General features: G+C 39.9%; 1 protein-coding gene and 1 long non-coding RNA gene across 3 annotated transcripts in view; one reads left to right on the top strand and one right to left on the bottom strand.

Moving 5' to 3' along the window:
* LOC109280695 (uncharacterized) overlaps positions 1 to 27,222 on the bottom strand; it is a 72,378-nt gene that overhangs the window by 4,080 nt on the left and 41,076 nt on the right. The window lies entirely within an intron of this gene.
* ALDH1A2 (aldehyde dehydrogenase 1 family member A2) overlaps positions 1 to 27,222 on the top strand; it is a 78,353-nt gene that overhangs the window by 35,697 nt on the left and 15,434 nt on the right. For both annotated transcript variants that reach the window (XM_006263988.4, XM_019477800.2), the window contains exons 2-8: positions 113 to 217; positions 435 to 575; positions 2,112 to 2,241; positions 10,344 to 10,405; positions 13,320 to 13,448; positions 13,577 to 13,690; positions 26,569 to 26,671. In XM_006263988.4, the coding sequence (XP_006264050.1) occupies positions 113 to 217; positions 435 to 575; positions 2,112 to 2,241; positions 10,344 to 10,405; positions 13,320 to 13,448; positions 13,577 to 13,690; positions 26,569 to 26,671 (784 nt within the window). The remainder of the gene's footprint in view (positions 1 to 112; positions 218 to 434; positions 576 to 2,111; positions 2,242 to 10,343; positions 10,406 to 13,319; positions 13,449 to 13,576; positions 13,691 to 26,568; positions 26,672 to 27,222) is intronic.

Below are 27,222 nucleotides of genomic sequence, written 5' to 3'. Positions count from 1 at the left end.
ATAAAGCCTCCACATATCACTAAAGCTTTTCAGAGGAAACCCTGAGTTCCTCATTCATACACAGTGATCCAGAGGTTTTAAGTGCCTTTTTTCCCTCTTTTTTTTTTTTTAGATTTTCATAAATAATGAGTGGCAAAATTCTGAAAGTGGGAGAATATTCCCTGTGTATAACCCAGCCACAGGAGAGCAGATCTGTGAGATCCAGGAAGCTGACAAGGTAAAATGTCCTAATAAGATGTTAAAAAAATGTACAACAGGCCAAAACCAACAGCTACTATGGCTCTGCTCCAGAATACCATTGCTAATCTTTCATTAACCCTACCCCACCATGGTGTGATTATGATATATTGTATGTTTGTTAGGAAATTTCAGATGCCAACTAATTCTTTCTTGGTGTTCATCTCAGTGCTCTGTTTTTCATTCCTCCTTGACAGGTTGATGCAGACAAAGCGGTGAGGGCAGCACGCCTTGCTTTCTCTCTAGGCTCAGTGTGGAGGAGAATGGATGCATCTGAAAGAGGCCATCTCTTGGATAAGCTGGCAGATTTGGTTGAAAGAGACAGGGCAATTCTTGCTGTAAGTGAAGCAAGGGAAAAATCAAGAGTTATCTGTTGAGAGCAGAGTTCTCAGATGTGGAAACTGAAATCAGATTGGCTAATATTTCCAAATATGCTAGACAGGGCCTGATCCAAAGCCCATCTGTGTCAATGTCAAGTCTTTGCATGAAGTCAGATGGGCTTCAGATTGAGTATGTGTATGTATACATATGTGCACTTATGTGTATTAATATTTTTGCTCCATATTCTAAAATAAAATGGAAAAGTGCCTAACACAAATTGTGCTGTAATTAATGAATTGGCAGAGGAAATGCTATGCAGTGCAGAACCAGTCATCTAAATTTTTAAAACTGTGCTTTTTTACCACATAAGTAAAGCATATACACTGCAGCATTGTTAATGATGTTTTCTGCATGTCAGCTGCTTTGAACTAAGTCGGTGAACATCTTAATTCCAGCTTTGTCAATACTTAAATCATCTAACCGCCAGTGAATGCTATAAAATCACCACAGGGAGAAGGAAGTGCACAGCAAATCAAGTTTACTCGCCTGTCATTTGATTTGTATTTCTAGAGGCAAATGCTTTGCTGAATTGCACTGCATGCAACGCCACTAACTTAATTTTGGATGTAAGTCAGTGTAGTATTAGGCCCTTATTGTTCTGTGAATTAAATATTGGTCTGTATATATTTATGTAGTACTCCTTCTATGTTGTATGCCATTTACCCATTTGTAACAATTTCTATTAGATAACCATTGAAAATTGGCTAAGCTACTCAATGTCTAACAAAATTTATTGGATTCTTTTCATTAAGCGATCTGAGACTCTTAAGAGGATATCTTATAAGATACTGTTATTAGTAGGAATATTGACTTGAAAATAAGGTCTTTAGCTTGTTAAATTATGAGCTTCCCTAGAGGAGAGTTTGTTTATTTGATGGTAATAAATAAACTGGCTGTACACTATAGATATCTCAGCCCTCAGCAGGGGTCTTGGCAACTATATAGAGAAAATTTTATATTCACATCAATTATATACAGAGGGATATGTCCATTCTTCTCTTTATGGATTCAGATTGTTAATATAGGGTTACAAGAAGTCCTTGCTCAGCTGTTATCATTAACATAACAGAACCTAGTTTGACAGGCAGTTTTATCTTGGCCTCTGATTAAAGCAATTTTGTATTTATATATCTGGACCAAACACAGTGACTACTACGTCCAAACACACACACACGCACGCACGCATGCACGCACTTCACTGTTGTAGCGATTTTAGGGACTTTTCAAGAAAAATTCTGCCTGTTTCAGATCAATAGAAATATCAACTTCTCCCCCCCCCCCGATAATGCTAAACATTTTTCCCCCTAAGTGTTACAACTCCCATACAAAGTAGTATCAAAAAGGAGGTTTTAATAGCTGAAGCTTCTGGTATGTGACTGTACCAGGGAAGACCATTAGTGTCAGTATTTGAGCACTTGAATAGTGAATACAAAAATGTATGTAAATTAAATGTGCTCCTTTGCTCATACGCTCTTCACTTTCTTGTCCTCCAGACCATGGAATCGCTGAACAGTGGCAAACCCTTTCTTCAGGCTTTCTATGTAGATCTTCAAGGAGTCATAAAAACCTTGCGGTATTATGCAGGTTGGGCAGACAAGATTCATGGAATGACCATTCCTGTAGGTAAGTGGAGTTCAAAGAGCCACAATCCTATTCTCCTTTTGTATTATATATATAATACACACCTACAAACACGTAGGGAGCCAAATGGAATACTACAGGACCTCTTACTTATAGAATCACCTCCCAGGGCAGGTAGAAGAAGCCATACTACTTGGACTACTTGGAAAAGTAATTCATAATATGTTGCTGGGTACTGGATTAACCTAGCAGAAAATTGTCTAGGTTATTTAATATTTTTCTTTAATGGAGCTAAGTAGAAAGCTCAAATGCATATCCATTTGACTGCTATGTATGTGCATACAGTACAGTAGAGATAGATACTGCAGTTTAAGGCTGATATTTTACATCCTTTATGAAGCGCTTTGGAACATTTTAAAATAAGAGTGCTGCCAAAAGGCAGGCACGATTTGGGCAAATTCTGTGCATGATCCTTTATACAGCTCTGCCACTAGAACTAATTTTGAGCTCTACCTCCCTGCTTTTTCCACCTTATAGTCTTAGTTGTGCTATATTACGCTACTACACAAGATGCTTTACTGTGCAGCAGATTAATTTGCTGCACAGTAAAACGTCTCTATCTGCACATGCGTGGCAATTAGAGTGCAGTGACTAATTTACTGCACTTCCAGGTAGTTCCGTCAGATACAAGTGGTATCTTGCAGATGTTTAGATTAGTTTACTCCAGCTCAAATTGAGCCAGAGTATATTCAGTCATATTAATTGCACACATAGGTACACCCTACATGGTTTAAAGTATGAACTGTTAATGGCCCACCTGGACTTGGATGGGACTATCAAATTAGTTGTGACTTAAGATCCACATGTGCTTTGAAAGCGTTTGTAATTTTGTTATAGAGACCCATAAATATAAAGTACTTTGTGTTTCAACACTTTCTTCCTTCTGGTGTGCAGTGGAATTAAAGTTTAGTTACATGTACAAGAAAAAAGACTGCTGGATATATTTTGGTAAAGATAAGAAAAAATAGCAGTGTTTTCTTAGCTTTTCTTTTTAGCTGTCAGCCCTGTCCTCCCTTTCCCTCCCCTTCCAGATCTTTCACCAACACTTATGGTCATTTTCCACTGAAAACACACTAATTTGCAATCTTGACTGAATGTACCAACTCTTGTAGTTATGCAAAATGGTGCGTGGTAGCAGAAAATTACTTTCTGCACCTGCAGTGGTTCAAATAATGGTACTTATCTTTTACCTACATAATCAAAAATCCTAATTCCTCTCATAAATTTCTGGGAAGGGTTGATCCTTTTCCAAAGCAACACTAACATGTTTATTTAAAAATGATGAAAGGCCCTGACATTTATGCTGTGGACTCTTCTCAGTTTGACACATGGAGTCTGTGTACAGTGAGCACTATATATTTCACATAATTGAGAGACCGGGGAACCATACAAAAAGAGAAAAATGCAGAGGGGGCAGGGGCAGTATTTAAAAATTTTTATTTTTAAGGAAAAATTTTTGTGTCCAAAGTCAAATCATCCAAATCAATTCCAAATCCATGAGTCATTCAAAAATGATATGCGGCCCTATTAAGCATCCTCCACCCCTGCCTAGGGCTTCAGATGTTTCCAAATCCCATGGCGGGCATCCTACATGCAGGCCCAACCCCAGAGGCTTGGGGTTCAAATGCCCCCAAGTTTCACTTGCCCTCAGCCGTATGACTGCAGGAGCAAGCTAAGGAGGAGTCCCCCATTTCCATAAAGTTGGCTTGTAGCCGAGATCCTCCCACTGGAAGCTGGCCAGCGGGAAGCTAACTATGAGGCTGTCATAAGGACTCCTGTCTGCAGGCAGACAAGGGTGCAACCCTCCACTACACAGTGCCATTTTAATTACATTACCTTGGTCAGGGTATTTCCCTTCTGCCATCATGGTCATAGTATTTCCTGTGTCAGGGTTGCCCAGCTTCTAAGCCTCCAGGGGAGGCCAAATGCCCTGGGGGCCACACCAGCAGGGGCCACACAACACGGGTCATGCCAGGCAAGCCACGGGACACTGGGCCTTGTGGACACTCCTCCCTTAGTGCTCTGTGTGCCCAGGTGAGCATCTTCCCCCCACACCACTGCACCAAAACCTCTCCCCTCACACTGCTGCACCACATGGGCAAGTGGGAGTGATTTTCACCTATACACCAGCCCACTTCTCCCCACACTGCACCAGCCATGCCCTGCATGCAGCTCTCATCTCCCCACCACATGTGTGGCTCAGCTGAAACTCATCCTGAGTTCCCTGCTAGGTGTCACACTGCCCCAGCCCTTGGCACGAGGGCAGGAAGCAGCAGCCAGGAGGGTGGGAGAACCCCGAGCCCCTGATGGCTGTTGCATAAGAGCTATTGTGAACTGAGCTCTTCTAAAAATTTGGCCACTACAATTTAGAAGGAAGAACAGATCATGTCATTCTAACTGAATTCTAGTTTATTCTTCAGACTGGTATTTAATTTAACGTAGTTAATGCTAGTAAATGAAACCATTAAACCAGATGTAAGGGAACTGGTACATTTTTATAAAAAAATTACACTGCAAATACCTCTGGTTTGTGCTTTGCTTTAAAGGCTGAAGATGATTTTCACTGCCAATTAGGCTGAGATTCATAAATCCTGTGTGTGCTGCTTGGACTTTAAATTTACACAAGCAAAAGCTCAGAAACTACCATAAATTCATATATTCAGCAAATTTTTTGTTCCATAATCCCTTCTGCCCTTGTCAGCAAATGCCTCTTTCTCACTTATGAGCCCAGCAGGACTACAGAAGACAAGTCAAGTCAGTAAGAGACATTGCCAGTTCAGGATTGCTTATTCCAGTACTTAGCATGCAAACAAGTAAAGCAGGACAGCAACTGAAAATTAGAATTTGGTAGGGAGGTGCTTTAAGTTGTTGGAGCCCAGTTTTCAGCAACCTTCCTAAGTACAAACCATGATTGTTGGCAAAGGTTCTGGTATCAAGACCCTTGTGCAAACATGGGCTGTAGCACGTGGCTGGGTGCCCCGGTTTTGAAAATGCAGTTTGGTTCTTTTAAAGGAGTAAGAAGTTCCACCTCTTTGCCTGATTCACCTCTATATTACTCCAGTTTTATGCTGTAAACTCAGTTTTAGAACTGCATCCAGGTAAAGCTTCTGACTGTTTACAGATAGTTGCTTGTCAAAGGAAGCTGGATATAGGAACAGAAGTGAAAACAAGCCCCTTATTAAATCTCTCTTGGTTAAAGACATTACCATCCTTTGTCTATTCTGACAAGAGGTTTTTACTCTAAAGTGGGCACAGGCCAATGAGAGGCACAGGGTAGAGAGAAGAGGAGGAATGTCTTTCATATTCATATTTGTTTTGATTTTAGAATTTTTAAGGCCCCATATTGCCCTTTACTCTTGTTTGCAAAAACACTATTGATTTTGATAAAAGCAGAACCAGGCCTAGCTAAAATCTATAACATTAATAAATCTATTGCAGTCCAAAGTGCAGTGATAGACAGAGCGCAGGACAGATCAGGACTTGCAAGACCAATATCCAGATCTGAATTTCTTATCTCTGTTTCTTAATTTTTGGGATGTGCCACTTCATGAGCCACCTGACTACATACTGGAATCCCCACACAAGCATTCGTAACAAAATTTAATACCAAGGCACTGTCTGACTCCTGGGAGGGAGCTGGTAAAACACCTCTCTGGCAAACACTCTCAGACTAAAGTGAAGTTCCCTGGTTACAAATGCGGTTTTCCAAATGGACAATTAAAAAATCTTAAAAATCTCTGGACCCAAGTCCCCAGCTCCTACAGCCTAGAGCACAGGTATTCAAGTCAGCAAACTGAGTCAGTATGAGTCTACATCAGCTGAGAATATTAAAACCAAACAAACATGTTTTTTTCATTTAAGATAAGAAAATGTGAAAAATGCTCTTTGGGCATTTCCTTTTCTAGAGTCACCTTAACAATTTGATAGAAAAATACAGATAGGGGATCAGACTAGCAGCCAGGTTTTCCCTATCTATTTCATGGGTCTGCCACAGTGTAGGCTTCTCCCACTGTCACCTGCATGCCTCACTCTTTACCTGCAGGTACAAATTCTAGGTGGAAGGCAGAAGTTCATGCCCCTTATTCGTGCTGATAAGATACATTTTTGCAAGTCAGCCTATTTAAAATCAAAAGGATGACTTGCCAGCGCCCACTCACATGAGTAAGAGGCTCACAGGGAAGCCCTCTGTCACCCATTTGATCTTCAGTTACTTTGCTTATTACACAAGGCATTAATGAATAATGAATGAGAGGGTGAACTTTTTGACACAGGGACCTGTCAGCTGAGATCAAGAAGGAGACCTCTTTCTTACATGAACAGCCATCAGCAACACCAGCTTTCAGTCACTTCTGACTTGGGTACATGGCATGGCTGCAAAATTTTATATCCTCCTGCCAACTCCTCAGTTAGCAGGGTAACTTTCTATATTATCTTTCAATAAAATGATTCATAATAGTCTTGGAATTGGCTAATAGGGATGCTGCTTTTGGATTTTATAGCTGTCCTAAGAATCTGACCTGTGTTTTCACCAACCCTGGATCTGAGCTAAGTGTGTAAAAAAATGTTTAACCAAAGCCCCAGTGCAACAGGTCAGGCTCCGTATTGGTTGTAATGGATAATGTAGCAGATTTAAAGAGGTTCCCCAGGAGAGGCTTGTTCTTCAAGATGGACAGCTTAAGACAGTGGACAGCAAATTTTCCCTCCTACAGGGATGCAGAATAAGCTGTCTCAAATGACAACAGATCACACTCTTGAAGCCATTGCAGAAAAGTTTGGGCTCTGTTGAGATGAAAGTCTGGATCTTCATGTCTGGCACAGATGGAACGTCTTTCAGTCACCTTGTGGTGGGTGTCGGATATACAGACTGCATTCAGGCAGCCTTCTGCCTGCTGACAGCTACTAGGAGAGTGCTGGGGAGAGTGAGTGAGAATCCTAACAAGAATCATAAACAGCATTAGCACCTTTTTATACCATCTCTAAGTAGCAGCATTTTCATTATTGTGGGTTTTATAAGTGTATATTAAAAATGTAAAAATGTAATTGTTGTCTGGTTCAGTTTTGGAGCAGAGACGATTTGAGCCTTTTAGTGTTCGTTGTTTAGTTAAAATGACTCACTTCACCAAACTTCATTATTATGCTTTTGTTTTATGGTGTGCAGCAGGCAGCCCACAGATATGCCTTTGGTATTTCCAACTGTACCTTAATCCTCTGTGTAATCTGAAGTCTGCACTGTTTGCTGATGGAGTTGTTATTAAATATCCCCATAAATCCCCCTTAATTGTGACATCTGTACATGATGGACATTTGAAATAGGTATCAAAAGAGCAGTTATTCTGGAATCTGGCAGAAGGCTTGGATTGGAAGGACTCAGAAAAATGCTGATGGAGGAAAGAATATGCCATTCTGACTAATCAAATTAACTGTCATATTTAGGTTCCCTGCAGCTTTGCCACTTGAGACATGAAGCAATGACAGAGGGATGGCCACAACTCAGCTGGTGGGAAAGCTCCATTACTGTCCTGGTATTTGATACCTGGGGCACACTTTTTTTTCCAGATTATAACTGGCAGCTCTCTTCATTCATAGTCCTCTGGCCAGGTCTGGTCTGTGGACTCAATCCTGTGTGCTGGGCCACCACAGCTCAGGCACCTCATGCGTGCAGGGCAGGCAGAGACAGAGCCTCATGCAGCTGTACAGGGATGGCCTGGCCAGGGCCTAATCACACTCACTGTCGCTCTTGTAGTGCACTAGTGTGCCGCAGCCCGCTCTTTGGGAATCCCAGCAGTATTGTGAGTGTGCTAAGGATCCTTGAAGCACAGTGTTGCCCAGTGCAGGCCCGTATTTTCTACTACCACTTTAATTATTCTTTTAGTTATGCACATGTAGAGCATTTGGATTCTTTTACCACGTAACTGCTGCTGTGTTCTTTGCCATTTGTTTCCTGTGGTCTTGCCTACACAGACCAAACTGACTGATCAGCCCTTTTTCTTCCCCTATGTGATGCTCTCTCTTTCACTCCTCCTATTTATCTTTCTCTTTGCACCACTTCTTTTCTCTTCTCATTCCCTCTCACTGTTGCCTCTTGCTTTATACTTACATTGTGTTTTTGGTATCCTGGAAATGTTACCACTTTGAAGCCAAATCCCAGCTGATTCATGTATTGTTTCCATTATATTGTGTTTCCCCTACACAAAGCAAATGAAATAGACTTGCAGAAATAAGTAAGCCTAAGAAAGTTTGTTTCTAATCAAAGCTAAGAGGAAGCCTATATTTAAAACCAGGAAACTTTCTGGATTAACCCATTTATTGTTAGCAGATGTCTGATATGAAATAAGCATTCAGTGCTGAGATTTTGGTCCTTCCCCTGAGACTAAGCCTAGGTACACTTGACCAACCTTACCCATATTTAGTTGAAATGATTCTTATGTATGAACAGATGTCTACCTGCATAAATACATATGTGCTGTTATAGACAAAAGTTCACTCTCAGGGTTTATCTGTACTGCAGTTAACACAGGCCTTACCTAGGCATAGTCTTAAGGCCCCTAGCACCAGACAGAAAAATAGCTGACTTGGGTTTGATGGGTTTGACCCAGGGCTAACGTCCCCAGCTCAAGAGTGGCATTAACCCAGGCTTCAACTCCCACTTTGCGCTAGAATGTAGGGTAAATCATTCCTCATTTGCCCTCCCATAGTTCCTCCAGAGCAGACACCATTTTCTTGTAGTTGATACAACTGAATGGAAAAGAATCCAAGAGTGCTCTGCTGCAAAGGAGGAGGGGATCTGCTCCTAGACACAGGTGCAGGATCATTGAGGATTCAGTAATCTGGTTTGGACCCACCCAGCTACTCAGTCCTAATGTGCCAATCACCTGGGTTAACTGTACAGCGCCAGGGAAGTGTAGCCCCAAGCAAGGCCCTGTGAAAGGGAGCTTGCAAAACACAGATCTGACCCCAAGTCAGGATGCCATCAGGCTTCTGCTTTCTTCATGAATTTGCCTGGGATGACTCTGTGAACTACACTTATTTTGCTAAAAAAGAGAAACTCCCTATGTGAGTCTTTATTGTAGGCTACTAGTACCTACCACATCTTAGTCCTTTGGGGCTTAAAAATAATACTTGCTGGTGATTCAGAAAGTTAATTAGGTATTTCCCTTAAGAGTCCTGTTTTTGTATGTAGGTTCCACTTCTCCATGTAGTAAATTTCTTTTCTGTCTCTACAATTACAAGGTCTTTATTTATGCATCATCCCTCTGGTATTTTTACCCAGCTAAAGACAAGTCAGAAAGCAGTTCTTTAGCTCCATCATTTCAGAATCAGCAGAGACATTGTCCCCCTCCACATTCATTATCTTCCCTCTTTGGCTGATGTTTATAAAAACTTTCTCACTCACTTTTGTCTTGTTTTACTACTGCCTTTGGCTTTTCCCTGCCAGCTTTACTTGACTGCATATTTTTGCTTAGGCCCACTCCCAATGCAGGCCTTTTTAGCAAGTCCTTTGTGATACCACAGTGGTGATAACTTATTTCTGGTTCTTGTCTTTTGCAGAGAAATTGCATTCAGCTGTATATCCATTTCAGTGGCTTTTAGGGTTTTCTATCCTTTGTTCCCAATTGTGGCTTCTTCTATATTGTTCTATTCCACCAGACTCCCATTATTTTCAGTGGGATCTGGGCAAGCCCAGCACTGCTTTCTTATATTGCTGTGTTCCATCCATCCCTTTACACTGGAAATTGCCATTTTACCCCCTTTAACTTTTTCTTCTCTTTTTTTAGGCTGCAATCAGGAAAAGCAAGTAAACAGCTTCCTTTGAGGCCACCACTAAAACTTCATTGCACATAGATCCACTCTTTTCCAAGGAACCTTTGTATGAGGTGCCTGAACACCTTTGTTCTTGGGAAAGAAAAATTGGGTTGCTCTTGAACTCAGATTTCCCATGCTGCCTCACGAAAGACATTTCAATGACTTCTTTATTTCTTTTACTGCCATCAAAGGCCGATCCTTTAAGCTTCTTCCCCCTACTCTATTTTTTTGTTCTGCCAAGTCAAACTGCACTTGATAGTAACCATGCTCATCTGTTTCAGATGGAGATTATTTTACGTTTACAAGACATGAACCCATCGGAGTGTGTGGACAGATCATCCCTGTGAGTATCTCTACTAGCGCCTCATATTTATTTTCATTTGAACCAGCTCTCTTTAAAGACACATAAAACGTGGACCTCAGCTATGTGTGTTTTCCATTACGAAAAAAGCTGAGCTCATATTGTTGACATATCTTTAACAGCCTCCCTGCAAATGCTTATTTGAACATGCTAATAGGGTTTTAGCTCTGTTATTAGGAGTTAAGTTCTCAAGTCATAGAATTCTCATGATTAAAACAAGCAAAGCAAAACACAGTGTTAATATGCTGTCAGTGGTTATGGATGTTCACACAACTTACGGAAAATTGATGCTTTGCTGTGGCACTCTTTTTATTTATTTAGTTTTTACTGTGATTTAACAGTCTCCTCCGAGATCCTGGGAGAATGTTATGTATTTTAATTCTATTTTTTCCTGGCATTTCTTTTTACAAGGCTAGGGAAGAAGAAACTCCAGAAGATATGTCATTACAATTAATATCATGAAAATAATTAAAAACATGAAAGGCTTGTTTTTCTTGTTACAAGAGACAAACTTAATATTTTACTAAATGTAATACTTTTTCACATTCTAATATCCACCTTCAACAGACCCTTGCTGAACGCTGCATGTGAACACTGCTGAATAAGTTAGCTTTTCAAAAGTGCTGGTTAATTGGTTTGGGCAGAAATTTCAGCGGGAGGCTCATGTATAGCTATTAAAATATGGTGTGGAAGCTTTTCCTTTACAAAGCATTGGGGAAGGAATCAAGATGTTCTCTGAATTTTGTTGTTGTTGTTGTTTTTTTTGTCTTGTTCATGTTAACCACAAGCCACTAAATAGCCTGGATGCATTTGCAACAGAGAGATTCCAGTAAAAAAGAAGCAACCAGAAAAGATTGCCTTAACAATGGAAAGCCATTTTTTCCTATTACTATTTATTATTATTTCATTTCTTTGAGGAGGGGTGACTGTTGTGCTTGGCACTCTACAGAAACTAGGACAACCATGGGAAGGAGCTCACAGTCAAAGGCACCCCTCCTGCAGACATCCCTGCGCATTCTTAACTTAATTCACATGAGTAGCTCTGTTGAATGAGTAGCTTCAATGGCAGTGTGTGCATGTGTTACACATTTGCAGACATGCTTGCAGGATCAGAACTTTTGCGCCCGTTCCCAGTGTGACCAGGCATTTTCTGAGACCTGTTCAACACCCTCGACTAACAGTTCCACTGATGCCACTAGGAGCTGAGGGCGTTCAGCACTTGGCAGGAGGTATTCAAGATCATGCATTTGTTTGGTTTAGATTTGCTACTCTATGAAGGAGGCCCTTATCCAAGGCAACCCTGCCATATATTACAAAATAAAATGACAGAGAGCTAACACAGAGCAAAGCTCCCTTTCCGGCTCCACATCTGATGCCTGTGAAAATTTACCCTCATCAATAGCGTTGCAGCATTCCCTATGGTCATTTTGGGCCAGGTGATGGGACTCCATCCTCTCTCTTTCAATTAGAGGGAGTTCCAGCTTAAGTGCCTCAGGCATTGCAACAAGAAAGAAAAAGTCAGGCAGGCAGGTAGGTAGGTAGATCCCAGGCCAGGATCTGGCCCTAAAATAGACATGGCAGCACAGTCCAAACCAATCCAGCTAAGTACACTGTATGTAAATAGGTTGGAGTTGTGTATTTGTTTTCAGTGACATACAGAGGAACCTTCCAGGGGAAAGATAAGGGAAGAACTTATTGCGTTCCTAACAATGGACGCCTATTTTTACACTGCTACATTTTGCACAATAAACTCTTCAGAGCTCTGGCTGCAACAGGCAACACAAGTGTAGGCTGTCAGCATGCTGTCGGCCCAATAGTTTTACTCCTAGGTTTATATGCTGGGTATGGAATTAAAACATCACTCTGTCTCCAAAGTTTATAAACAACTAAGGGGGAAAGAAATAGGGTGTTCAGTGAAGGAAAGACATTTGTGTATTTTTTCAAGCTTGCCAGGGGCTAGAGAGAGGTCTATGAGAGTGGCAGCTGATATGCTTCAGGCAGTAACACCTTCTAGCTAGTGGTTGATTCCTTGTGACTGATACTTTTCTATTTTCTTTCCAAGTGAGATTATTAGTTACATCCCTGAGACCATTCCTATAAATGGAGATGTGAGTAACTTTACTCACCTCCACATTTCAGCTGAAAGCAGTGGGATTGCTCTAGTAAGTCTGAATGTTTGCAGGATACCAGACATCTAGGATGACAGCTGCTATAGAGAACCTTAACTATTTGGCCCATCAGAACAAGTATACTGGGCCAAATCTTCTGCTACAGTAAACTGAAGCTGAAGACAGTGGAGTTGCACAAATTAACACCAGGAGATAATTTTGTCCAATTTGTTGTCTGTATTTCATATCAATTGCACAAGAACAAGTTTTAATACAAATGCCATAGGGAGCAATAAAACTGTACTGACACAGCAGAAGAATTGGGGGGGGGCATTGTTAAATGCCATCAAAGGTTAAGTATTTCTTCAAGTGCTCAAGGATTAGAGTCCTACGTTAAAAAATCTTTAGTGTTGGCAAGCAAATAGTTTTTTTTCTCAGGACAACAGAAGCAGGAAGTATTTGTCCTCAAGAGTTAAAAAATAGAAGACATGCCAATGACAAAATATTAAATGAAATTAAAAGCTGTGAATAGAAAAATAACAGATAACACAAAATCCTTTTGTGAAGATTGGGGGCAAGGGTTATAATTCTTTGAACAGAAGAGAAAGAAGAATTCAAAGGGCAGTGTCACCTCGTTCTTAATGGGGGTAATTAAAAAATCCTTGCTTTGTCCTGGGCAAGATTTATGTTGAGGATAAGCCTGAGAAATCAGTGAGGTAGCAGCTTGACATCTTACAAACAAAGCACCACTGCAATATTTTCCATCTATCTTTTATTTTTTCCTGCAGTGGAACTTCCCCCTGCTGATGTTTGCGTGGAAGATTGCTCCAGCTCTGTGTTGTGGCAATACAGTAGTTATTAAACCAGCAGAGCAAACACCACTCAGTGCTCTCTATATGGGAGCCCTCATCAAGGAGGTAAGAATAATCGACAGGAATAATGTCTCCATCTCTCTTTACAGTTAAAGAACTACCAGAGTGTATCTGGTTTAATTTGCTTCGTCAAGTTTTCACAAGCTATGTTTCCTCTCATTCTGTTTTGATAGGCTGGCTTTCCACCAGGAGTAGTCAATATTTTGCCAGGATTTGGTCCAATTGTTGGTGCAGCAATAGCTTCTCATGTTGGCATAGATAAAATTGCTTTTACTGGATCTACTGAGGTAAGTGTATTCTAAAATATGTTACTGAAATATATGAATCAAGAAAATATTTAGGGAACTACAGCCAAGCTCTTGACTTAACTTCCTCAGTGTCATCTAGTAGAAAGGATATATCCACATCAGAATGGCCCATGCTTCCAGCTAAGCCTATATACTACCAACACAGAACTATTACTTTCCCTTCATTCCTGTGTGCCAAAAATCTTGGTTCAAATACACCTGGAAAAATATTACTAGGGTTTGCAAGGACTCAAAGACATGACACACTACATATGAGTAGACAGATGCTAGGGTAGATACGCACCTTTATAGACTAACTAAACAGACCAGATAGACTGACTAGACAGATGCTGACCTATAAACCATCATGGGTAATTTGTGTGTCCTAGAAGCTACCAAAGAGGTTAACTCTGATAATGGTTGTAGCCTACCTAAGGGGAGCTAAGCCAATCAGAATACCAACTTTGCTAGGTCTCGGATGTGCAAAGACTGCTGTTATCAGCTAGGGTGGGGATGACAAAGGTACACAAGCTGATGCCACAGAGAAGGCTCCTTATCTCTCAGTCTAAGGAGGAAAAAAGGAATCCATAAGGAAAGGAATCTCAGCAGGAATTTCAGATCTGGTTATATTTAGAGAGTGCTAAAAACAGGCTCTGTTGCATTCAGACTTTGACAAACCATTGTATGGAAGAAGCCTACAACTCCAGGGGTCTGTCCTCTCCTTGATATAAGTACATAACTCCCACGTATGTCAATTGCTGTTTTGTGTGCATCAAGCATAGACTGCCCTTCACAGTGAGATAATTTGCTCTTGGTGTGAGATTATAAATTATCTAATCCAGCAGCCCTTATAGACATGTGTGGTAACTCCTGCTGAAGTCAATGGGAGTTTTGTGTGTGCAGTGACTACAGAAACAGATGAAAGTATTACTTAAAATATTTATCGTGTCAGGTCTATAATAAATTTGGATATCACAGCATGAGCCTAAATTATCAGTAAAATATGGATGCAATTTTGGCCTGATTTACATGCACAATTACCTGAAAGTAAATTCCCCTGTGCCAATTGTGTGCAGATTTATATAACATTTTAGGTTATAATATACAAAAGATAATATAAAGCATCAACTTCAATATCAGTATTCAGAGAAATTACAACTATTGCATTAGATCTGTAATGTAACAACTTTATATTAGCAACACAAACTATTGGAAACCTTAATATGAGCTGATTACCCCCTATAAATTAAGTTGAAACAATTGTTTTCATAAAGATATGTGGTCTGTGTTTAAGATAAATATTCTATTATACAGGATGTTGCACTGTTTGGGGGAGGAAAAATACAGATGGGTTAGGTTTCAAAGTTGTCTTTTGTAGCCAAAATAAATTTTTATTGTAGTTTCAGACAGCTTTACTTTTAATAGGCATTTAAACTCAAAAGTTGTGGGTTTTATACTAACTCAGTGTCTACCTTTAAAAGCCTTACTAATAGGAAGTGAAAAGCATTACAGAGATGAAAAAGCAATTCTCTAAGAACCCAAAGCAAGAACAGATGGAACATTTTAATGCAGAGTTAGTGTAAACTGTTCCATATTGTTTCTGATTTCCTGTAACACTGAATACTTGTAACAGCAAGTCAACATTGTAACATTTTAAATACAGTACTGTAAGATCAACTGTTATATAAAGAGCCTCAGACTCTTCAGAAACCATTTCGTTTTTTTAATGAAATAAAAATGGAAATATATTATCTCTACTTATATTTACAGCCATTGTATATTCCGGTGAATTCCAACGGGCATCAGATATTCCCACAGCCAAAATATTAATGGCCATTTCCACCAGCTCTTTCAGATGCTAGTACCAGGAGTTAATATGTTAGCTTTAACAAGTTAATGAGAAAATGTATCAGCAGAAAAGCAAAGTTAGTTAAGTTTAAATGCCTGGAGCATGGATTTGTCTCACTTTTCCACTATTAGAATTACAGAAAAAAATTGGAATCATGCATGCTGTAAGTAAGAGTTAATTCAACTGACCTTCTGCATGCAAAAGTCATCATTTGCATACAGAACTTCTATGCAAAATAAGAGCAACTGAGCCCCACTGTCCCTAGCCTAAGCTGTTACTCTCCAGGGGAAAATAAATCGCTCTTGCTGCCTCACCCTGCCCCCCCCCCCCCCCAAATCCGTCTCCTCTGGTTATTTCACAGTGCTCCAAGATGATTACAGATAGACAGACAGATGAACTAAGCCCTTTATACACACACACACACACACACACACACAGACATGTACATGTACACACATGTACACTCATGAAGTATATCCATACATACATACATACATACATATATATATATTTAGGGGTGTGCGAAGCTTTGGGCCCTGATTCGATTTGGCCTGATTCAGTGGCCAAAATGCTGATTCAATTTGGAATCAGAGAACCCTTTAATCTCTCCAGAACCCTCCGAACTGATTCAGAGAGATTCGGAAAGATTCGGTGATTCAGATATAGACACAGCTTTAAACGTTTTTTCTACATACCTCTAGGTAGCAGATGGCTCATGAGTGCTGTGATGCTGGGGCACATGGTGTGTCCCACAGGAGCACAGGGGGCTCTCAAGCATGCTTGGCAGCAGACCCGAAAGTGGACCAGAAGCACTTCTGGTCCACTTTCAGGTCCACCAGAGAGTGCGCAGGGGGCTCCTCTGTGCCTCCGCTCCCCCCGGCTTGGTGACTGGTGCCTCCTGGGTCTGGGGGGCACATGAGGTCCCCCCATGGTAACTGCCGAGCTAGGAAGGTGTGGGGGGAGCCCCCTGCACACTCCCTGGCAGACTCATAGGTGGACTGGAAGTATTTCTGGTCCACTTCTGGGTTCAACACCAAGCATGAGGGAGACCCCCTGCACTCCTGTGGGACGCTCCATCTGCCCCAGCATCGCAGCGTTCCCGAGCTGCACCTGGTACCTCAAGGTATGTAGAAAAAATATTTAAAGCTCTGTCTATGTCTGAATTGCTGATTCTCCAAATCAGCATCGAATCTTCAGATTCAAATTTGCCAAATTGAATCAGGGACAGTGATCCAAATCAACAAATCAAATCACTGTCCCCAATCCAATTCAGGCAGAATCCGAATCAAATAGGGCCTGCTTCGCACACCCTTAAAAGATAGATAGATAGATAGATAGATAGATAGATAGATAGATAGATAGATAGATAGATCTCAACCTCTTTATTAAAATTGAACAAAGAACAAAGAAAATGATAGTGAAAGAGACAAAGTACATGAACTCTGCCTATACAGTGATGGTAATTTTGTCTCATATTTTGAGAATATTTTTTCTTAAATTTTGAGCTCGTTCAGGCTCTGATTCAGGACAGCACTTAAGCTTGACCCTATCTGTTCAAGATAATACTTAAGTGGTAGCTGTACATTTCCTGCTTCCCACTTGAGTGAGCCAATATCATCTGAACTGATTGGAGTGATAAAAAGCCCCTGTTCTCCCAATAAGCATGTGTAATTATCATTCATCACAGCAGCAACAAAACAAATACTGATTCGAAAGGGACATCAACCCCCACCTGATGACTGAGGCAAGTTCAGTCCTGGTTCCCCATTTTACAACTTGCTCCCTTCTGCAGCACAGACTGAAGAGGCGTAAAGCCACGTTAATTAAATGAAAAAGAAAGCAAGTGAGCATACATATAGATAATGGAACCAACATGCCATATTGCACACACAGTGCTCTGTGCAAATTGGGGTGGGTGGCCTGACTCGCCAGGAGAGGACAAAGGTTGAGAGACATAAGAGTATGTCACTGTATGTTGATCCTCCTTTGTGCAGCCATTTGGAAGGGCCAATATATATAAGGTGGTCATCAGCAGATCCTACAAACTGCTGGTTTTGTCTCGTCTCTTTGCCAGGCTGGCACCCTTACTGGCTTTATAACCAGAAGATGTAAGTTTTTGCTACCATGTTTGTGCCTTTCACAGGATGTAGAAGGGAGATATATACCTAAAAAGAGAGTTAAATTTAGATTAGAAAGGAGACAGACCAAGCAGAGCGTGCTACAATGCATTTGGCTTAGGCTTGAATGTTAGGTTTAAATCACCCTAAGCCCAGCTTCTGGCTCAAGGCTAAGCTTGTGAACATTTTGTAAATTGGTCTGCACTCCCCATTTCTTCTCTAATTCTCTCTCAGACTTTATGCACTTTCAGACCTATTAAAAATATGCCGTGTGTCAAAAGCCCAGGTTCCCTTTCATCTTCCCAGCCCTGAGGAAAATTTGAAAAATGAGCATATAAAAAACATATTTTTCTTTCACTTGTCACTGTCCATCCCAACTCTTTCTCTGGTCCCCTAGCTTTCATAGCTTGCCTCATGCACACCAAAACAGTAGTTCTTCAGCCCTTTTATCCCACAAGCCACTTTGTAAGAGAAATATCTGTCAATGGATCACCTCCTCTCTCAATCCCCCAGTGCCTGATTCTCAAAGTGGTTCATTCTGCGGCTCATTAGGAAAGGTACTGTAGACAACTAGTGTTCTCTGAACCACATGTTGAGAGTTGCTGCACTGAAAAAAAAGTCAAGATCAAGACATGGAGCATTTTGCCATTAACTCTTTAGGTATCAGCAGGTCTGATGCCTTCTCCGTTTATATTCGTTTATATTCTTCAGCAGTTTGTTTGGTGGAGAAATTTTTAACAAGTTAGTCTATTCTTATCTAATTATTTTTCCTGAACCTGGCCTTACTCACATTCTTCTTAATTCCTACAATCTTGTCCCCTTCAGTCTCTTGGACACCTTCTGCACCCTTCAGTCAGGCACAATGCTACTGCTGAACACAGTCTTTCTCACCAGATGATATGACTTTGCTAATATCTATTTGCTGCCATCCATTGTTTCCCTTTCAAATATCACATACTTTAAAAATGTCTTATAATTCTTTTCAAAGCCTTTTGTAACTCTTTTTGCCTCATCACAGAGTCTGTCTTCAACTATATTGTCCCTTAGCCTTTGTATTCTGACACTGATGCCAGTTCTTGGTGAATGTGCCCTATTGGAGCTTACGGGAGTTTTTCCATTGATTTCAGGATTTGTAGGCCAGGATTTCATTCACACTCCTATTTGCTTCTCATGCCTACTTCACTGTGTTTTTCCATGCCACCCTCTTCTTGATTTGCTTACCATCCTACTAACTTCTCTCCATTCAAGTCTCTCTTAAATATCAAATTCTTCCATGAGAGTCACAAGGAGTGACCACATGAGTAAGATTATCTATAGCTATGTTATCTCAAGACCTCAATTTTCCACTGCATCCATATGTTTGCCACTAAAGAGCCAGACCTTAAGGGCAAGCAATGTCTTCATATTTGTCCTCCTATAGCTCATCATCAAATAATATAAGAGTAATAGTGAGGGTCAGGAATGAATTCTCATGCACAGTAGTTACTTCAGTTCCCTGATGCACAAAAACAAACTCCAGATGACAGTGGGCCAGGAAAATGAAATTTAATTCTGTGAAGCTCAGAACAGTGAAACCTGGATTTTTTTGGCCAGCTCTAACTCAGTATCTTTTAGAGCTTCATTCACCTGAATTTACAGAAAGGGGCTGAAAGATTGCCACAGCTCTGAACATAGTTCTCCTTGGTACTTTTGAAACAGTGCCCCACCCACGCCCCATTCTGTACCCTGATGACAGGACTGAAAGCTGCTTAACTGAAACATTTACTATTTTTTTCATCTTTAAATGTCATGTGTTAATTACGGAACAATCAAACCCTTCTATTCTTTCTCATCTAAATGAACTTCAGCCATTGTTTCATCATCACATAAATCCTTGTGAGGGGACAGCAATTCATACTTATTACAAAGGCCAACAGGTGTTTCTTCTACTTCTGAGTATCTTCTAATTTTCTGAAGAATCCTTCTCTAATAAATGATAGAAATCTCAGAATAGAAGGAAAATGCTTACGGTAGCTTTACAGATGTGCCATCCTGTATGCACTTAATTATGGACTCTGATTTTTGCAGCCACCAAAAAGTAATTAAGCAAGTGTTTTGCACAAACAGGAATCTGAACATTTTATTCAACAGTTGGAAAACTAACTAACACTTTATTGCATACTTTATTCACACTTTATTCAACAGTTGGACAACTAGAAAACATTTGCGTGCATATGGTATGCATAAATTAGGAGACTGGTTGAAAACAGCAAGATGTATACATTAAAAATATCTGAACTTTAAATCACCAGCTGTTTTTAAAGCATTTGTTTAAGGCAAATAAATATCTAGAAGCATTTTGAAACATTGTGCATGATTTATAGAGGTTGCCTCACTTTTTGCAAGTAGAATTTTTCATCTGTAGTTTTGCTCCTGCAATAAATTAACAGTGATGAAATGCACCAAAAGAAATCCACAGAGAACCTGTAGTGTATCTCATTGTAGAGAAGAGACAACCCTCTGTTATAATGTGACTAGCTATCGTTATTCAGTTATCAACATCCTAAGTGTTGTAAAATCACAAGTCAGGTGCCAAAAATCATGAATGGACTTGAAGCATGTGTGATTGTTTCTAATTCCTACCATAGTTAGGATTCTTTTTATTTGTTTTTCTGGTTCGGTGCCACTTTGGAATCACATTTTCAAGGGATTTGATGATGGATTGATTTGCAACCAAAAGAGCTAGCTACTTAAAAAATAAAATTAAACTGGGATTCTCCCCTAGCCACATGAATCCAGGTGCATGGGTCTTAATAAATCAACAGATATCAGGAGACTTGTGAGACAATTATGAGAGCTGGCAACACTTCATGAGGTGACTGGACAGTTAGGATCATCTAATTTTCTCTGGCTTTCTAGCTTCCATAATAAACTAAATACAGCATGTTCTTCCTAATAGAACCATACAAGGTCTCCCAAAGTCCCAGTCAGAAAAGGACTTTTCACTACATTAAAATATTAGATTATGACTATTTACAACCACAATACTTTCGATTCAAAATGGGGGGAAAAGTTGAGGCCAGGTTGATAGTCACATTCTTTATATTGCATTTACTAAACTAGTAACTGTGTTATCAGCATGAGATATTAACATGATTTACCAATAGCTATGTGTTTATAAAACATCAGGATTTGGGGGAAAATATGTAGCTGCTAATGCTATCTAGTGAACAAATCTAAATGTATTCTACTTTCATTCCTTAGTAGAAAGGAGAACAATAATACATTAAGAATGCATCACCAGGGAAAAGATCTGGATATCGATTTACATTTTTTGACATACTGCCCAGCAGTTTGCTCCGCAAATGTTTATTGTGTACCAATAATTCCTGTTAGAAAGCAAATGTGTTACCTCCAAATGTGAAGTGATTTGCAACTCCATCCAGTTGCTACAAGCTCTGAAGATGAGAATCACAGATAACATACAGAACATTTGAAGCAGTGGCCAACATGAAATGTAGTTTAGGCGGCTGTTTTCCATTTTCTTCAAGCTAAAACCCACTATAAAAGGCAGACAGAGTAACGCTGATTCAAGATAGGATTCAGTTCTATGTTCATGCAGTTTTGTACATAAATAAGCCAAATAAATATTCAATAAATCGGTTTGGATGCCTGTGTAAATACAAGGCCTATAAACAACTTCAATAAAACCCAGCAAAGTGGCCTGCATTTTGCTTGGCAGAATGTTTTCCTTATGCAGTTAGATTAACAAACCATGATCTCATCATTAGTCAACAAGATACTAGAGAGACCATCAAAGCAAACTACAGGAGAGTCAAGATTGATTCATGCCAAACAAATGTTTGTAGCTAACAGCTGTATTACCACTGATTCTAATTTACTCAGCAGGATTCTTCTTTCATTTCCTGTGAGATGAATGTCATGTTGCATGATATAGACAGCATGTCTATCTACTGCATGAGTAATGAGTTGTGTCAGCTCTCTTGTATCATAAAACCTTTTTGTTTTTGGCTGTTATGTAGAATTACATCTTGGCTTCTCTTCCATTAACAGGAAGAATTTTAAAGGCTCCATGCCATGTTTCAAGAGGTCTGTTAGTCACATCACTGAAAAGCCAAAGTTAAAGTGAGGAGATTTTGAGAAGGGCATATCATAACTCACTCATTCATGATTTAGCATGTGTAGTGATGATTTTTGTTACTCATTCTTCTGGGATGTTTGTGCTTCCTAGACCTAAGGCATTGTCACCAGGATGTCATTCCAGTCCTTGCCTGAAATACAGAACACGTTCACCTCCTTAACACCAGAATGCAAAAGGTGGAACCCTGGCCCTGTCTACATCTGGGAGGTTGACCATTGACCTCAGTGGGGCCAAGATTTTACCCAAGTTTCTAATAAACCCTGCTTGCCATTGGGATACTTCCAATGCTTTCCTTCTAGGATTCCCTTTTTCCTGCTGGAGCTATGTTCTGCTATGTAGTTATGTTCGAAGCACTACTGGCTGTTCCTAGAAATGGGCATCAGGCTGCCAATGAACGTTACCTTTCTCCACTTGCTGATTTTGAAGTTCACTAATCTTTGCTGCCCAGGGACAACACCTTAGGTCACTAAGCAACTTGAGTGTATCGCGTTGAAATAGAATGATTTTTACAGAATGATTCTGGATACAATCAGGAATAGACATTTTTACACAGAGAAAGTAGAATCTTGGTTTAAAAGGTTTTTGTCCAAAATATGCACAGCATTCTTTTGTCTCACAAGTGAAAGGGCTACTCTGGAGAGAGAATTTTACTCCTTATTCTCAGATCACTAACCAACCTCCTACAACTCCGAGCTCATGCTATTCCAGTTCAGCTTCTTTCGCAGTAGCCCCAAGGAGGTTTAGGGTATGTCTAGAAGACCTTGTAATTGAGCTTTGGAACACTACTGAGAAATAAGCCTCACCCCCTGGTGCCCAGACCTACAAATTTCCAGAGCTCACAGTTTAGAGCAGCCCTGTGCACATTCCCAGCAGTGCACTCTGGCTCTCTGTCCCAATGAGCTCCTGTCTAGCTCACTTATCTAGTATTTCCTAGAATGTGAACAAAATCAGCAGCCTCTCTGTGAATGTAATACTCATAGTAGCTTCTAATTAACTAAGTTTCCCTGTGCAGACAATATTGCACAAACAGAAGGACATGCAGGTGAATCATCCACTGTGCAGAAGGGATGCTGATCCTTTTGATTCAGGTGTATCCTACTATACATCCTGTGCTCTGAAGATATAAAGGTTCAGGACAGAGGCACAGCTGAAAGTCAGAAGCACTGTTTAGAATTAAAGAATGAAACTCATGTGCTTCTTAGTTTGTTTTGTTTTATTTCTTATTTTGTGAGGTTTCAAGTGCTTTGGTAAGATTAGAAACGATGGCAAAAGTTGCTTTTTTTGTGCCACGCTGGCATCTCCATTGCTGTCTGGAATCAGAAAGAACATAAATATGAAAATAAAAGTAATGGGTGCAAAAGGTTACTACATTCTAAAAGAAGGTAGATAAAGTTTGACATTTCTATCTAAAATGTTTTGCAGATGCTATTTAAAATGGGACAGAATGAATTTCTTCCCAAAACCAGCAAGCAAACACCCTCTCAGTTATTAAACTAATACAAAGAAAACTGCAATCAGTTTAATAAACTGAATCCTTAAGGGGCTGCTCTTCAAGTAGCTTCATTGAATAGAGGTGCCCTGTATAGCCGTGGGTGGTTTTATTTCTTTTTTTATTATTTTCTTTATTTATTTATTGTTCTATATAACAAATAGTTTTCTTTGAGATGGGCCAAATTACATCTACCCACACCCTCCGTGCAGTTTACGGGGTTATGGTATTGCACAAGTTATCCAGGGATACTTCTGATATCAATCTTGCAGCCTATTCAAAACAAGGATGGGGAGTCAAGGTTTTCTGTGCCAACATTCCTGCTGATTAATCAGCACAACTCCATTATCTGTGGGGGAGTCCTCTTTTCCAGTGTTCCCTAGCTAGGCTGCACTGCCTGTTGGGAGTTCACAGATAGAGCTGAGAGACACCACAGGAAGTATGAACGGACTGGAACGCTATCACTTATCCCTTTGTGACTGGCTCTCATTGTGGATGAGGACAAAAATGAAAAAGGCTCCTTTTCCCAATAAATTATCGCAGCCCAGTACCCTCCCTAAAACCTTCCTGTAAGTTCACAGAGCACAATCGGAGTACACTGAACAGAGTTCTTGTCCTCAGGAGCAACATGCCATGTGCTAAGCTGCTTCAAGCTCCCCCATACTGAAGTGTGCATTTATTTACAGCATTAACAGTGAATCAAACCTCTCTCTCAAGCTTCTTCTTGACACACCATCAATGACCTCAGTATATATAACAAGATCAGTGATTCTCACACAAGGATGATGTGCCATCCCAAGGTGCCACAAGATTCTTTTAAGGGTGATATGCAGCATTAGTATTACTAGATGTGTGAACACCTACACAATTCACAGGATAAATCCAGAGATTTCAAATAGGAATCCATAATATCAAAAACATTCTAACCCATCTTTCTGAGTTCTTTGTAACCAAGAAATTGTGCTACTATTGTTCCATAGTCAAGAAATGAGTGAAAGCTAAGAATTGTCAAGAGATGCACTGAGTCTATAAAGGTTGAGAATCACTGAACAAGATCACAGACAACAGATTTCCAAATTCAGCTCATTGTCTCCAGCTCCTGTAACATTTTGTAGTTATTTGTTTTGTAGAGTTCATTTATCTTTATTTACATAATCACAAAGGTCTGACATAAAAGCAGAAAAGGTGGGGAAAAGACAGACCTTATGTTCCACTTTTTGTTTGTATTCTGATTTTTTTAGTAGAAATAATTATCATTCTTTGAGAGAGGGAGGTTTCAAGCCCTGAGGTTGCAGAATGATGTGGGCCAGCACCGGCTGTAAACACAATGCCCTTGTTGATTTTCAAATGTAAAGTTCAGAACCGTTTGAGAGATGTTGGAATTTTTAAGTGATGCGTTAAATGTTGGGGAGGGGATTTCATTTTTTTTTTTTGGTGCATGCCTGGTTGTCAGTCAAATGTAGCAGTAAAATCAGCTCCAATTAAGGGGATATGTAAGGAATTTCATGATAATGTCAACACTCCATTTCATCATTACAGAGGTAAAGAAAAGAGGCGAAAGTTAATTTATTATTTTTTTTAATTCAGAAAACCTCCCATTAAACTTGTTAGTGGTATCACCATATACACAGTTAATCACAGAGTTATGTGGCCTGGTTGACAATTCCTTAATTATCCTGTGGGCTTTTGCTTTGTTTTTTCTAGTGGGGGCCCTGGGTTCTGTTTCACTTGCTTTATGATTACTCTATTGCTGACCTAACTTTCTCCAGCAGACTGGCTTTAATTCTGTAGGAGTTCAGTTTCTCTTCCATTAACCCCTTAGTGCTGTGAGTCAGCATCACCTGGGCCAATGAATTTGAGTTTAATACAGGGAGATCCAAATAGCTAAAGCCTGTAGTATAACGTACAGATAAAAGTTAAACTGCTACTACAAATTCAGGAAAGTAATCACTTATCCTAGCGAATAGAACAATGGACTGGGTCCTGGAGATGCTTTGAAAATGACTGGCAGAACATAAATATGGTCAGACTGCTTCCACATTTTACTGATTTTTCACCAGCAAAATGGTCCCTTTTGTTGCAGTCCTGGGGCTACTCTAATTTCCACTAGGGGCTGCATTCTCCTTTAGTTTTCCTACATTTAAGTAAAAGTGAAGTTACTTTTAGACCACCTTTAACTTGGACCCTAACCACCCCAACTGTCCCATGGAGCCAAGCCTAAAATGCTGGTATATTTGGATCATCTTGTCCTATCCAGTGTTCTTCTTCATCTTCTATTGGCTACTAGCCCTATATCCAATGGTGCTGATTTTGTGATGATGCGGTATTCTCTGTTTTATAATTTTATTGGTAAATCAATTTAATCCTTTGGATATTCAAAACTGAATAGTGGGCACATCTACATGTGCATTAATGAACCATAGTTACTGCACATTAAACTTAGTACCTGTAACAACAGGTACTAACTCAATGCACAGTAACCAGCACTACTGCACAGTAGCGCCAGTGTATACCTTTTTAGCGATCCTAATGTGCAGTAGACTATTTCTACTGAGCATTAGTGCAATAGCACAGCTTTTGCCATGACACACTAATGCACGGTAGAATTAATCTACTGCGCATTTAGCATCTTGTGTAGATGCACCCACTGAGGAGGATTTATGTCCTTCAAAGAATGGATTTGGATTACAGTCTGAAAAATTTCAGTATTTAGGATAGATTATAATAATTAGAATTGTAGTGATCGAATTACACGCTCCATATAAAAGGAGTATGATAGCACTTATTACTTAGGTATGCTTACCTAATAAGTGCTGCACTTGCTGTATATGTTATGTCATTTGATTTTTTCAGTATCAAACCAAAAGTTATAAGGCTAAGCCTTGTGTTAATGGTATAGAGAACTCCTTGCACATGTTTATATGTAATACATGCTCCAATTATTTTTAAATAAGTAACTCTGGTTACACAGATTTTAGATTTTACCTCAAATCTCCATTAGGTCTTGTCAGTCTAGAAGATAAACCCCTCCCCCACAAACAGCCAGAAGACACCCCTAAATCATTTCAGCAGATATTAAAGGGTAACTCCTTCTGACATGTTTACACTAAGTTTTGTCCACTCTCTCATTCTGAGAAGACCTGGGAAGTTGTCTATTATGTGAATCTTGGATTTCAAGAACCTGCTAGATTATTTAATAGCTGTGTTCCACTGATGTAGCTGACTGTTGTACTAACTGTATGACTGCATTGTCTGTAAAAATGTTTCTCCATTTCCTTTCAGGTTGGGAAGCTGATCCAAGAAGCAGCTGGACGGAGTAATTTGAAGAGAGTTACTCTGGAGTTGGGGGGGAAGAGCCCAAACATTATTTTTGCAGATGCTGATTGTAAGAAAGCTCTTGCACATTTACCTTAAAAACATGTTTGCATGTTGTCATTTTCTTTTCAATCTATATCTGTCCATTGAAAGTCAAGCTAACAAAGTAAACATTGAGGCTGCATCTAACCAAATTGTTAAACATTACTGTAACTGCCTATGGGTATGCTTTTTAAAAGGCTAACTTTATCTGTGGGGCTTCAAAGAGAACAGTAAAGTAAAACAAGGGTTAGAGCCAACCATGAATCATAATCAATGCCCTGCTACTCTGGTCTTAATTCGGGTGCTCCAGTACTCTAGAACTGGACAGTCAGAGACAGCTACAGGTAACTTAAAAGATAGAAGGGTTTACTGAATGAAGTCTGATAGTGGATAATATCATCAGTGCAGTACTCCTTTTGTTATGCATGTAATAGTAAGCATTACCTTACATTGCTCCTTCATTTTTTTATTTTTGGCATTTCAAATCTGTGCATTACAAATTGTCATGGGGAGATGGATGTTTTGGCAGTTGGGTAGGGGTGTGCAGCTGGGATTTTTTGGCACCTAAGAAGGTTCAGG

This window comes from Alligator mississippiensis, chromosome 11 (genome assembly GCF_030867095.1).
Source record: "Alligator mississippiensis isolate rAllMis1 chromosome 11, rAllMis1, whole genome shotgun sequence".
NCBI lineage: Eukaryota > Metazoa > Chordata > Crocodylia > Alligatoridae > Alligator > Alligator mississippiensis.
This window is presented reverse-complemented; position numbering and strand designations above follow the sequence as displayed.